Source organism: Pseudophryne corroboree, chromosome 10 (assembly GCF_028390025.1).
Source record: "Pseudophryne corroboree isolate aPseCor3 chromosome 10, aPseCor3.hap2, whole genome shotgun sequence".
In the NCBI taxonomy this organism is placed as follows: domain Eukaryota; kingdom Metazoa; phylum Chordata; class Amphibia; order Anura; family Myobatrachidae; genus Pseudophryne; species Pseudophryne corroboree.
The window spans coordinates 378,541,733-378,555,495 of record NC_086453.1 but is presented as its reverse complement, the minus strand read 5'-3'; the positions used below and the strand labels follow the sequence as shown (position 1 = coordinate 378,555,495).

Genomic DNA, 13,763 nt, shown 5'->3' with positions numbered 1-13,763 from the left:
TAGACATCGACGCGCCGTTTGGGGGGCGGGCCGCAGTGGCTGCGTGATGTCCCAAGCAGCTGCTGCGACCCAAAAGATGGAAGGAAGCCACTAGGCTTCGTAGGCAGGGGGCAACCCTAAAACATGCGAGTGCATCGCTGTCTTGCGATGCACTCGCATGTCTGCGGGGGGGGGGGGTAGGACCCGGCATGCGGGGTGTACTTACCCTGTACTGGGCGTCCCCCCGCACATTCGAGTAAAGGGTTGTAGGTGTGCGTCTTTTCATGCGCTAATGTCTTCGCAGCTGCAAATGTGTTCACAGTGGTGGTGTGTAAACTGGCAAATGTTGACTCCCATTGAAGTGTCCCTGAACCAACGCTTGTGCACAAAGGCACGGCCAACAGAGACACATCGGTAGAACATTGACCTCCTGAGTTACCCTAACAGGTCACGCAGACTGGCCGATGGAACGGAGATGCTGGAGCCATATGACGACAGAGTCGCTGTCTCAGGCAGCTACACGCACACATAATGGGCGTGACACACCTGCGTTTTAGTGGCCACCCCTTCCACCCCCGGTTGCAAACGATGCCTGACTATCCATCAGTTTACGAATAAATCCTCACTGCGACCATCACGGGACATGCGCATTGCGACTCCGACACGTGTACAGTGGCAAATAAATAGCACACAAAGTCGGCATTACGGCCATCACCATGGAAACTTTCACCAGCCCTGAGGTAAGTGCAGGTTCTGTGTCTGAGCACCTAAACACCAATAAAAATATTCAATTAGCCGAGGGGTAATTGTCAGCTAAAATCCCAGCAGCGCAGGGAAAGGCTATTCAATTACACTAGCTGCTGTACCTGGTTTCAACCGGGCAAAGGTTTACTGGATGGAGCATTTTACCCCCTTTCACCCCCTTAGGGATGGAATTTGGAAAAATACGGCTGCTTAGTGGCTGGCTGCAAATAACTGTCACAGTTTCCATACTGCCCAGCAAGTCACAGGGAGAGTTCACCAACTGTCACATTTTCCAGAGCACAATGGTGATGCGTTGTAAATGGAATATTTATAATGGATTTACAACATTACCATTATACCAATAGTACCATAGGGCCAGTGTGTCACCATAGCGAGCTAAGGCCCTCATTCCGAGTTGATCGCAATATACTTTGCACGCAAGCATCGTTCGCACAGTAGCGAACACATCGCACAAATGTAAACAAACGCCCACCTCGCACTACTGCGATCGATCATGCACCAACGCAAAAAGTAGGCGTGTATTACGTAGCATCGCATGATAGCGATCCGTTTGCATGACTCATTAGCGCCTCCAGTGGTGGTCTCCGCTATGATATGTGCTTGGATGGTAATGTGCTTTGTTATCAATGCTTATTATCTGTCAGTTCTTAGTTCAGCACTTTAGTGTAGGGATGGCCATCAACAATCATTGATACATGGTGGGGATCCGAAGATTCACCATCATCGATTGCAGAGCAGGCGGCAATTATTTTTTTCTGCCCGGCATAGGGCTTAGCTGCGCTCCCGGTATTGCCCACTAAGCCTAGCCCCCCTTTCTGACTGGTCCATTTGTTAGGCCCACCTCAATTCAGTTCCATTACCCTCATCCAAACTGGCTACCCACAGTAGGAATTCCCATTAATGGGTGAAATCATAGCTTCATGCCATCAACGCAAAGCACCAATGGTGGCATCGATGGTGGCCATCCCTACTTCAGTGTTCATTAAGAAAGCTTATGTATTATAACAGGTATAGGTAATTCAGTACTGTAAGTGTTCGCTGATGCACCTGGCTTTGCTGGATCATGAGCTCTGATCTCAGGTATCAACAGTGTCTCCAGCTCTTGTGATCTCACTGGGTTTTGGAGACTTCTCCTTTGGAATCAGGCTGGCTCTCTGGCACCAGACATTCAGTTACAGCTGATAACTCAGGTACCCAACTGTGGTGCATGTCTCATGGGCTACATAAGAAACTATAAATAATAATAAGTAATGGCTAAGCCTATCTTACGAAAAGAGGGTTTTTGGAATGTAAATAGTCCAGCTCAGTTCCTACACACACAGAGATGGGACTCTCAAAGCCACGTCTTCCAGGGGCATCACTGCTTCATATGCATTTAAAGGGATGTTGCGTGCGTATTATACGTGGTACGTTCTAAATTGTCCATTGTGAAAATGCTATAAGTCGCCGAGAAGATTTGTGACCATACAGAAGACTTCATTGTCAAAAAAAAAGTTGTTTAATTGACCTGCCATGGTAATAGGATGTTTACAAATGGACCCGTCCTTTCACCTCTGGACATAATGTGTGACAATTGTGAATACTGTTCCGCAGGAGATGGTGAGGGAAGGGCTGTGTTTCTCATAGTAACCTTCCTTTTGCCTTTATTTTCGAAACAAGCAGCACTAGTTTTTCTACAGCACTACGGGTGATATAGTTAATACATTAGATCTGTGGTTCTCAAACTCGGTCCTCAGGACCCCACACAGTGCATATTTTGCAGGTAACCCAGCAAGTGCACAGGTGTATTCATTATTCACTGACACATTTTAAAAGGTCCACAGGTGGAGCAAATGATTTCACTTGTGATTCTGTGAGACCTGCAAAACATGCACTGTGTGGGGTCCTGAGGACCGAGTTTGAGAACCTGTGCATTAGATCATGCTTGAGAATTGGGACTGCAAGAGGATTGCCCACCAGAGAAGCACAAGAGGAGGACAGGTCCTACAAAGCAACAGGGGGTCATTACGTTGTTTTTTTCTTTCCCTGGAGGACAAGCATTATTCCTGCACATACAGTAGGCCTACTGCTTTAATAAGATGCTCATAATCTCCACCCACCTGTCATATGGACCTTATTACTATTCACCTCTCTTATTTCTAGATCCTTTTCAGTACACTTCATCTTTATATTCCTTCTTCTCTCCTCTCTTCTGACACTTCTACAATCATCTGTAAGCTGCAGTAGATCCTTCTCTTACTGTAGTTCCATTTCTACATCCCTCCTATTCTCCTCTAATACTTCCATGTTCTCCTCTACTCGCCTCTGTTCTCCACATCTTTCTCTGTTCCTTTCTGTACTAAAATGTCTAGATCCTTCTAGATGTACTTAACATCTCTCCAACCCTTCATGAATTATCACTCCTGATCTATTTGTGTTCTACACCACTTCTCTTTTTACTTCTTTGTATTCTCCAATACCTCTTCTTTGACCTCTTTGTGTTATCCACCATCTATCTTCAGCTTTCTTTGTGTTCTCCACCCCTTCTCTCTCCTCTTTGTATTCTCCATCTCCTCTCTTCTGGCCTCTGATCTCCACAACTTTTATTCAGCCTTCTATGTGTTCTCCACCACCTCTCTTTCTGGACTTGTTATGTTCTACACCTCTCTTATGGACTAGTTATGTTCTACACTTCTCTTCTGGACTAGTTAGGTTCTACACCTCTCTTCTGGACTTGTTATGTTCTACACCTCTCTTCTGGACTTGTTATGTTCTATACCTCTCTTCTGGACTTGTTATGTTCTACACCTCTCTTCTGGACTTGTTATGTTCTACACCTCTCTTCTGGACTTGTTATGTTCTACACCTCTCTTCTGGACTAGTTATGTTCTACACCTCTCTTCTGGACTAGTTAGGTTCTACACCTCTCTCCTAGCCTCTGTGTCTTCACCACCTCTCATCCAGACTCGTTGTTTGCCACCATCACTCTTCTGTCCTGTGTGTGCTCTTCACCTCCACTCTTCAGCTTTGTGTGCTCCACCCCTCCTCTGGCTTCTGTGTATTCTTCACCTCCTCTCTTTTGGCCTCTGTGCGTTCTCCACCCCTTCTCTTCATCCTTTTTTTGTATTCCCCACGACCTCACTTCTGACCTCTTTGTATTGTCCACCATTTCTCTTCTGGCATCTTTGTGTTCTCCACTACCTCTCTTCAGCCTTCTCTGTGTTCACTTCTCTACCGCGTCTCTCCTGCCCGGTTTGTATTCTCCAACACCTTTCTTTCGAATTGTTTGATTCAACACCGCACTCACATCCCCTACATTGTTCTCCATCTACCTTTAAATTGCAACATCATTTAAAGCCCATCTCACTTCAGGTTCCTCTATGTCCTTCTCCACCCACATGTCGACAGGAGCCCCTATTTCTCCTGCAGGTCCTTTCTAAATACTTTAAATGGACAAGTCAATTTTATTTTTATGTATAAACTGTGTTCAAACCATCTCTTCTCTAAACATATATCTGAAGGGGTAAAAAAACCCCCAACTGAACAAAGGCAGCCAGGATTCGAGTGTACGTGAAGAGGCGAATGTACCGATGGCTATGGCTTTACGGGTTTTTTTCGGGAAGAAGTGCTCTGTTTTCCTGTTGCTGTATAAAAGACAAAAACAGAATCAGTTCTACCTGACAATACAACGCGTTGCTCATTTGGTTATGCGGCAGTACCATAGGATAACCTTTCTTACCTTCGGGAGAGGTGGAAATGACTACAGTAGCTTTTTTGTTAGACTTTCGCGATTTTGTCTTACGACTGGAGTCCTTTGATTCTCCCCAGTTTCCCAACTTGGCTACACAGAAAAAAGTAAAAAAAAGTAAAAGCATTAGTAAAAAAAAATAATTATGCCCACCAGATAGGCTGGTACGTGGACGTAGAAGGGGTTTACACACGCCCTTTACGTAGCGCAATGCAGACCACGTGAGTCTCTATTATAATTATTACTGTGTAGAACTTTCACAATTAGGATAAACTCATACCTGACCGCCTATATGCCGTCCAGGGTGGTCAATCCGAGTTGATCGCAGCCAGCAACTAGTACACGCCTATGGGGGAGTGTATTTTAGCTTAGCAGGGCTGCGATCGCTTGTGCAGCCCTGCTAAGCTAAAAAAATTCCCTGGACATACTTACCCTGTGCGACGATCTCTGCGATGCTGAAGCCGGCTTTGACGTCAGACATCTGCCCACCGTTCTTCTGGACACGACTGTGTTTTCCTTACCACTCCCCGAAAACGGCAGCCAACGGTCCGGATCTGCCCAGGTACGTTTTCTTTCTGTCAGTCTTCTTGCGGTCGGCTCTGCGAACGCTATCTTCGTTGTCCTGGACGTAACACGGCGACCCCTGTTGCCAGCAACGTCGCACATTCGCAGTGCAGCTGCCGCGCAAGCGACAAACCGCTGCGTGCGAACGGGTCGGAATGACCCCCCATTTTCCTTAATGAAGTCATTTTAAATTCAGTTTACTTGTTCACTTAATTATTCCGTTTGCATTGTCTGGATGAGGCAGCATTGATTTACAGTAGATCACTTTTATACACTTGCCTATCTTCTTCTACAGTTTTCACCTACTGCATTGCTCTGTTTTTGGATCCTGTCTGTGTTTTTCAGCCATGTATATACAGCATCTATCTTTAGACATTGTTGTCAGTTGTCCCTGACCTGGCATAGGCCACAGCTCTGAACTGCTTGCCTGCACTGGATACAGTGATTTAGGCCGATGATATAAAGAAAAATAAAAGCACAGATGGGACCTAGAAGGTAAAAGTTGGTCCTCCGCTAGTCACAGAACATGGCACACCGCAAAACAAAACTTCTATACAGAGACCTTGTTATACTATAGGGGGGCACAGCAGGTATCTATTCCCTGCCGGCAGGACTGCTGAAAGCTGGTATCACACGTGTGACTCTCACCCAGGACAGGAGTTCCTGCTGCTATATAAACCTGTTGTGTCAGTGCCATGCAGACACAATGTGCCACTTAACCTCTGGCATGGTTCCATCATGAAAGTAGATGCAAAGATGATGTTTTATATGGAGCGAAGTTTTTTAAATAAACCTTTCACACCTTAACGGTGCATTGCTCAACCCGCGTCCTTGTTCTATCTGGTTTGGTGACTTGTGACACCGAGTTTGGGTCCATCCACTGGAAAGCTACAATCAGCTGGTTCAGGATGTTTACTGGCTTCCTGCCCGCAGTGTCCCACACCCAGTAGAATATTATCAGCGTCTAGAGTATACGGTACTTTGTGTAAATGTCGTTTACACCTGTATAAACTCGTTACTTCACAAGTTTCATATTTAACCTCAAGTAATGCCAAGTGACGTCACGCGACAATCCAGTCATTAATACCGTACAATACAATTCTCCATGTCTACCTGTAGGTAACTGCAGTACTTTCCATGGCTGGTACTATGGGGGTAACTGAGACCTGATCGCTAGGCTGCGTTTTCGCACAGAGGGGCGATCAGGTCTAAACTGCGCATGCGTATGCACTGCAATGCGCAGGCGCGTTGCACAGGTACAAAGCGGATCGCCGCTCATCGATGGGTTTGTGCGAAGAATCCATTCGCACGGGCGTTCGCTAGGAGATTGACAGAAAGAGGGCGTTTGTGGGTGGCAACTGACCGTTTTCAGGGAGTGGTTGTAAAAACGCAGGCGTGGCCAAGCGTTTGCAGGGAGGGTTCCTGACGTCCATTCTGGCCCCGGACAGGCTGATGTGATCGCAGCGGCTGAGTAAGTCCTGGGCTGCGCAGAGGCCGCACAAGATCTGTTTGTACCGCTCTGCTACACATGCGATCGCACACTTGCACAGCTAAAATACACTCCCCCTGTAGGCGGCGACTATCTGATCGCAGCAGTGCACAAATCGCCTGATAGAGATCAGGTCTGAATTACCCCCTATGAGAGGTGTCCTTGCAGTAAGTAGGAAGCCACTGCACAAGATAATGCTGACAATGGTGAATACGTCTATGCAATACGCACAGTGCGGTGAGGGCTGATTCCCTGCAGTATACAGCAGCTAAGTGCGTCCCATGCGTGTTACAGATTGCTGCCACTTGGTGTCCTCTGTCTGCTGGTAATGTAATATGTGTTGTGTATTGTGGCCTGCAATTATGTGTTTAATGCGTGCTGCTTCACTAGTTCTTACACGTTGCAGGCGGAGGCCACGATTAAACCATTATTATTATTAGCGCAGTCAGTGTTTGAGGCAGGTCATTTTGTAACAAGACAGCCCTGAAGTTCCCTATCTATGATACAAGGTGGAACTGTTTCCATATTGCCATAACATACTGACGAACATATTACACTGCGCAGTCTGAAGACACTGGATACTTTCCTTCTATGTTGTATAAGTACTGTGCGCATTTCTTTATTGCCAAACAAACTATTATTTAGGAATTGTGGGTTTAAGACAGTTTGCTGTAAATAGTGCACAGTCTGCTTGCTGATTATTGTCTGGTAACACTGGGATTAGGAAACAGACACCAGGGCCAGTATTTACTAAAAATCCGAGTTTGGCCGATTTGTGTTTTTTTTTCTAAGTCCCAATCCGGGAATTTACTATGCACCAATCTCGGCAGTGTCTGGTCTATTCGTAATGGTTTGAATGACAGCCTTCTGAAATACGAATGAATAGACCATCGGTCAAACGCGGCTGTTATTTCATAGAATACGGACATTCACTATTCATTCGTATTTGGGTGTTAGTTTCTGAGTGTTCAAGTGCGGGTCTGTTTTTTTTCGAATCGTTAAAAAAAGCAGCAAAAAAATAGACCTGCTTTTTCCAGTCGAGTTTGGATAACCATGCACGGATCAGTGAGATCTGTGCATGGTTATCTATGGGAATGGGTGTGTTTAGTGTAAAATCAGAAAAAAAAATTGCGTGGGGTCCCCCCTCCTAAGCATAACCAGCCTCGGGCTCTTTGAGCCGGTCCTGGTTGAAAAAATATGTGAAAAAAATGACAGGGGTTCCCCCATATTTAATCAACCAGCACCGGGCCCTGCGCCTGGTCCTGGTTCCAAAAATACGGGGGACAAAAAGCGTAGGGGTCCCCCGTATTTCTGAAACCAGCACCGGACTCCACTATCTGGGGAGATAATGCCACAGCCGGGGGACACTTTGATATCGGTCCCTGTGGCCGTGCCATTAAAACCCCAACTAGTCACCCCTGGCCGGGGTACCCTGGAGGAGTGGGGACCCCTTCAATCAAGGGGTCCCCCCCCTCCAGCCACCCAAGGGCCAGGGGTGAAGCCCGAGGCTGTCCCCCCCATCCAAGGGCGGCGGATGGGGGGCTGATAGCCAAGTGTGAAAGTGTGAATATTGTTTTTAGTAGCAGTACTACAAGTCCCAGCAAGCCTCCCCCGCACGCTGGTACTTGGAGAACCACAAGTACCAGCATGCGGTGGAAAACCGGGTCCGCTGGTACCTGTAGTACTACTACTAAAAAAATACCCCAATAAAAACAGGACACACACACTGTGACAGTACAACTTTATTACATACATACACACCAACATACACACATACTTACCTATGTTCCCACGAGGCTCGGTCCTCTTCTCCATGTAGAATCCACGGGGTACCTGTGAAAAAAATTATACTCACATAATCCATTGAAGAATCCGGCCTTTGAATAATCCACGTACTTGGCAAAAAAATAAAACGCAAACCTGACCACGCACTGAAAGGGGTCCCATGTTTACACATGGGACCCCTTTCCCCGACTACCAGGACCCCCCCTGACTCCTGTCAAAGAGGGTCCCTTCAGCCAATCAGGGAGCGCCACGTCGTGGCTGTGTGCTCCTGTACTGTCTGACAGGCGGCACACGGCAGTGATACAATGTAGCGCCTATGCGCTCCATTGTAGCCAATGGTGGGAACTTTGCGGTCAGCAGTGAGGTTACTTTCGGTCCTCATACATCTGGCCTCAATATGACATGCAACGTGAGATTTCTGGAGCCAGCGAGCCACCAGGTCCCATTCAACTGCGATAGCGTTGGGCTTCTTATTTTGCCGAAAATACATGCTAGACGCAATGCGATGCAACTATGATGCACAAGGACAATGTTACTATATTATGAAAATCCTATATATATATATATATATATATATATATATATATAATAAGATTTTACTTACCGGTAAATCTATTTCTCGTAGTCCGTAGTGGATGCTGGGGACTCCGTAAGGACCATGGGGAATAGACGGGCTCCGCAGGAGACTGGGCACTCTAAAAGAAAGATTAGGTACTATCTGGTGTGCTCTGGCTCCTCCCTCTATGCCCCTCCTCCAGACCTCAGTTAAAGAAACTGTGCCCGGAAGAGCTGACAGTACAAGGAAAGGATTTTGGAATCCCGGGTAAGACTCATACCAGCCACACCAATCACACCGTATAACTCGTGATAATATACCCAGTTAACAGTATGAACAACAACAGAGCATCAGATAAACCCTGATGCAACCATAACATAACCCTTATTTAAGCAATAACTATATAGAAGTATTGCAGAAGAAGTCCGCACTTGGGACGGGCCTCCAGCATCCACTACGGACTACGAGAAATAGAATTACCGGTGAGTAAAATCTTATTTTCTCTAACGTCCTAGTGGATGCTGGGGACTCCGTAAGGACCATGGGGATTATACCAAAGCTCCCAAACGGGCGGGAGAGTGCGGATGACTCTGCAGCACCGAATGAACAAACACAAGGTCCTCCTCAGCCAGGGTATCAAACTTGTAGAACTTTGCAAACGTATTTGACCTGACCAAGTAGCAGCTCGGCATGCCGAGACCCCTCGGGCAGCCGCCGAAGAAGAGCCCACCTTCCTAGTGGAGTGGGCTTTCACTGACTTTGGCTGCGGCAATCCAGCCACAGGATGAGCCTGCTGGATCGTGTTACAATTACAAATCCAGCGAGCAATAGTCTGCTTTGAAGCAGGAGCACCAAGCTTGTTGGATGCATACAGGATAAACAGTGATTCCGTTTTCCTTACTCTAGCCGTTCTGGCTACATAAACTTTTAAAGCCCTGACTACATCTAGTAACTCAGAATCCTCCAAGTCACGAGTAGCCACAGGCACCACAATAGGTTGGTTCATATGAAAGGATGAGACCACTTTTGGCAGAAATTGTGGACGTGTCCTCAATTCCGCTCTATCCATATGGAAAACCAGATATGGGCTTTTATGAGACAAAGCCGCTAATTCTGACACACGCTTAGCCGAAGCCAAGGCTAATAGCATGACCACCTTCCACGTGAGATATTTCAACTCCACTGTTTTAAGTGGCTCAAACCAGTGTGATTTCAGGAAACTCAACATAACGTTAAGATCCCAAGGTGCCACTGGAGGCACAAAAGGAGGCTAAATATGCAGCACTCCTTTCACAAACGTCTGAACTTCTGGCAGAGAAGCCAACTCCTTTTGAAAGAAAATGGAAAGGGCCGAAATCTGGACCTTAATTGAGCCTAACTTCAGGCCCAAATCCACTCCTGACTGAAGGAAGTGAAGGAAACGGACCAGCTGAAACTCCTTTGTAGGAGCATTGCTGGCCTCACACCAAGCAACATATTTTCGCCATATCCGGTGATAATATTTAGCTGTTACGTCCTTCCTAGCCTTTATCAGCGTAGGAATGACCTCCTCCGGAATACCCTTTTCTGCTAGGATCCGGCGTTCAACCGCCATGCCGTCAAACGCAGCCGCGGTAAGTCTTGGAAGAGGCAGGGCCCCTGTTGCAACAGGTCCTGTCTTAGAGGCAGAGGCCACGGATCCTCTGTGAGCAATTCTTGCAGATCTGGATACCAAGTCCTTCGAGGCCAATCTGGAACAATGAGAATTGTTCTTACTCCTCTTTTTCTTATTATCCTCAGTACCTTGGGTATGAGAGGAAGAGGAGGAAATACATAGACCGACTGGAACACCCACGTTGTCACCAGGGCGTCTACAGCTGCTGCCTGAGGGTCCCTTGACCTGGCGCAATAGCTCTGTAGCTTCTTGTTGAGGCGTGACGCCATCATGTCTATCTGTGGTAGTTCCCACTGACTTGTAATCTGTGTGATGACTTCTTGATGAAGTCCCCACTCTCCCGGGTGGAGGTCGTGCCTGCTGAGGAAGTCTGCTTCCCAGTTGTCCACTCCCGGGATGAACACTGCTGACAGTGCGCTTACGTGATTCTCCGGCCAGCGAAGAATCCTGGTGGCTTCCGCCATCGCCACTCTATTCCTTGTGCCGCCTTGGCGGTTTACATGAGCCACTGCGGTTATGTCTGACTGAATCATAACCGGTTGGTCGCGAAGTAGGGACTCCGCTTGACGTAGGGCGTTGTATATGGCCCTTAGTTCCAGGATGTTGATGTGAAGGCAAGTCTCCTGACTTGACCACAGGCCTTGGAAATATCTTCCCTGTGTGACTGCCCCCCACCCCCGGAGGCTTGCATCCGTGGTCACCAGGACTCAGTCCTGAATGCCGAATCTGCGGCCCTCCAGAAGGTGAGCACTCTGCAGCCACCACAGGAGAGACACCCTGGCCCTGGGGGATAGGGTGATTAACCGATGCATCTGAAGATGTGATCCGGACCATTTGTCCAGGAGATCCCATTGAAAGGTCCTTGCATGGAACCTGCCGAAGGGAATGGCCTCGTATGATGCCACCATCTTTCCCAGGACTCGTGTGCAGTGATGCACCGACACCTTTTTTTGTTTTAATAGGTCTCTGACCAGTGTCATGAGTTCCTGAGCCTTCTCCATCGGGAGATAAACCCTCTTCTGGTCTGTGTCCAGAATCATGCCCAGGAAGGGCAGACGAGTAGTAGGAATCAACTGCGACTTTGGAATATTCAGAATCCAGCCGTGCTGTCCTAACACTTCCAGAGAGCGTGCTACGCTGATCAGTAACTGCTCTCTTGACCTCGCTTTTATGAGGAGATCGTCCAAGTATGGGATAATTGTGACCCCTTGCTTCCGCTGGAGTACCATCATTTCTGCCATCACCTTGGTAAATATTCTCGGTGCCGTGGAGAGACCAAACGGCAACATCTGAAATTGGTAATGACAATCCTGTACCACAAATCTGAGGTACGCCTGATGAGGTGGATAAATGGGGACATGAAGGTATGCATCCTTTATGTCCAGAGACACCATAAACTCCCCCTCTTCCAGGCTTGCAATGACCGCTCTGAGCGATTCCATCTTGAACTTGAACCTTTTCAGGTATATGTTCAGAGATTTTAAATTCAATATGGGTCTGACCGAACCGTCCGGTTTTGGTACCACAAACATGGTCGAATAATAACCCTTCCCTTGTTGAAGGAGGGGAACCTTGACCACCACCTGCTGAAGATACAATTTGTGAATTGCAGCTAACACTATTTCCCTCTCTAATGGGGAAGCTGGCAGGGCCGATTTGAGGTATCGGTGAGGGGGCATCTCTTCGAATTCCAGCATGTATCCCTGAGACACAATCTCTATTGCCCAGGGATCCACCTGGGAGTGAACCCACGTGTGGCTGAAATTTCGGAGACGCGCCCCCACCGGGCCTAGCTCCGCCTGTGGAGCCCCAGCGTCATGTGGTGGATTTAGTGGAAGCCGGGGAGGACTTCTGTTCTTGGGAACTAGCTGTGTTGTGCAGCTTCTTTCCTCTGCCCCTGCCTCTGGCAAGAAAGGACGCACCTCGGACTTTCTTGCCTTTTTGTGATCGAAAGGACTGCATTTGGTAATACGGTGCTTTCTTAGGTTGTGAGGGAACATATGGCAAAAAAATTGACTTTCCAGCAGTAGCTGTGGAGACCAGGTCCGATAGACCCTCCCCAAACAATTCCTCACCCTTGTAAGGTAAAACCTCCATGTGCCTTTTTAAGTCGGCATCGCCTGTCCATTGCCGAGTCCACAGGACCCTTCTGGCAGAAATGGACATTGCATTTATTCTAGAGCTCAGTAGGCTAATGTCTCTTTGAGCATCTCTCATATATAGGACAGCGTCTTTTATATGCCCCAGGGTCATTAATATAGTATCCTTGTCTAAGGTATCAAGTTCCTCAGATAAGGTATCCGTCCATGCTGCTACAGCACTACACACCCAGGCCGACGCAATTGCCGGCCTTAGTAAGGTACCTGAATGTGTATAAATGGACTTCAGGGTACCCTCTTGCTTTCTATCCGCAGCCTCTTTTAGGGTGGCCGTATCCTGTGACGGCAGGGCTACCCTCTTGGATAAGCGTGTTAGAGCTTTGTCCACCCTAGGGGAGGATTCCCAGCGTAACCTGTCCGTTGGCGGGAAGGGATACGCCATAAGCATCCTCTTGGAAATCTGCAGTTTTTTATCTGGAGATTCCCAAGCCTTTTCACATAACTCATTTAGCTCATGTGAAGGGGGAAAGGTCACCTCCTGCCTTTTTTCCCCATACATATGAACCCTCTTGTCAGGGACTGGGGTTTCCTCTGTGATGTGCAACACATCCTTCATTGCTATAATCATATAACGGATGGCTTTAGCCAATTTAGGCTGTAACTGTGCATCATCATAATCGACACTGGAGTCAGAATCCATGTCGGTATCTGTGTCAACAATTTGGGATAGTGGGCGCTTCTGAGACCCTGACGGCCTCTGCGACATCGGATCAGGCATGGGCTGAGACCCTGACTGTCCTAAGGTTTCAGCTTTATCCAACCTTTATGCAAGGAATTAACATTATCATTTAAAACCTTCCACATATCCATCCAATCAGGTGTCGGCGCCGTCGGCGGAGACACCACATTCATTTGCTCCCGCTCTGCTTCCACATAGCCTTCCTCGTCAAACATGTCGACCCAGGCGTACCGACACACCACACACACAGGGGATGCTCTTTTTTGAAGACAGTTCCCCCACAAGGCCCTTTGGAGAGACAGTATGCCAGCACACACCCCAGCGCTATATATCCCAGGAATCACACAGTAACTTAGTGTTAACCCAGTAGCTGCTGTATATTATGTTTTTGCGCCTAATTTATGTG

The 13,763-nt window shown here is 47.5% G+C and overlaps 1 protein-coding gene across 1 annotated transcript in view; it reads right to left on the bottom strand.

Moving 5' to 3' along the window:
- Window positions 1–2,219: 2,219 nt before the first annotated feature.
- Window positions 2,220–13,763, bottom strand: part of LOC134966795 (uncharacterized protein CXorf65 homolog) — a 57,625-nt gene continuing 46,081 nt past the window's right edge. The window contains exons 5-6 of the mRNA XM_063943807.1: window positions 4,463–4,564; window positions 2,220–4,367 (exon numbers count right to left, since the gene is read on the bottom strand). Coding sequence (XP_063799877.1) covers window positions 4,318–4,367; window positions 4,463–4,564 — 152 coding nt within the window. The 3' untranslated portion in view covers window positions 2,220–4,317. The remainder of the gene's footprint in view (window positions 4,368–4,462; window positions 4,565–13,763) is intronic.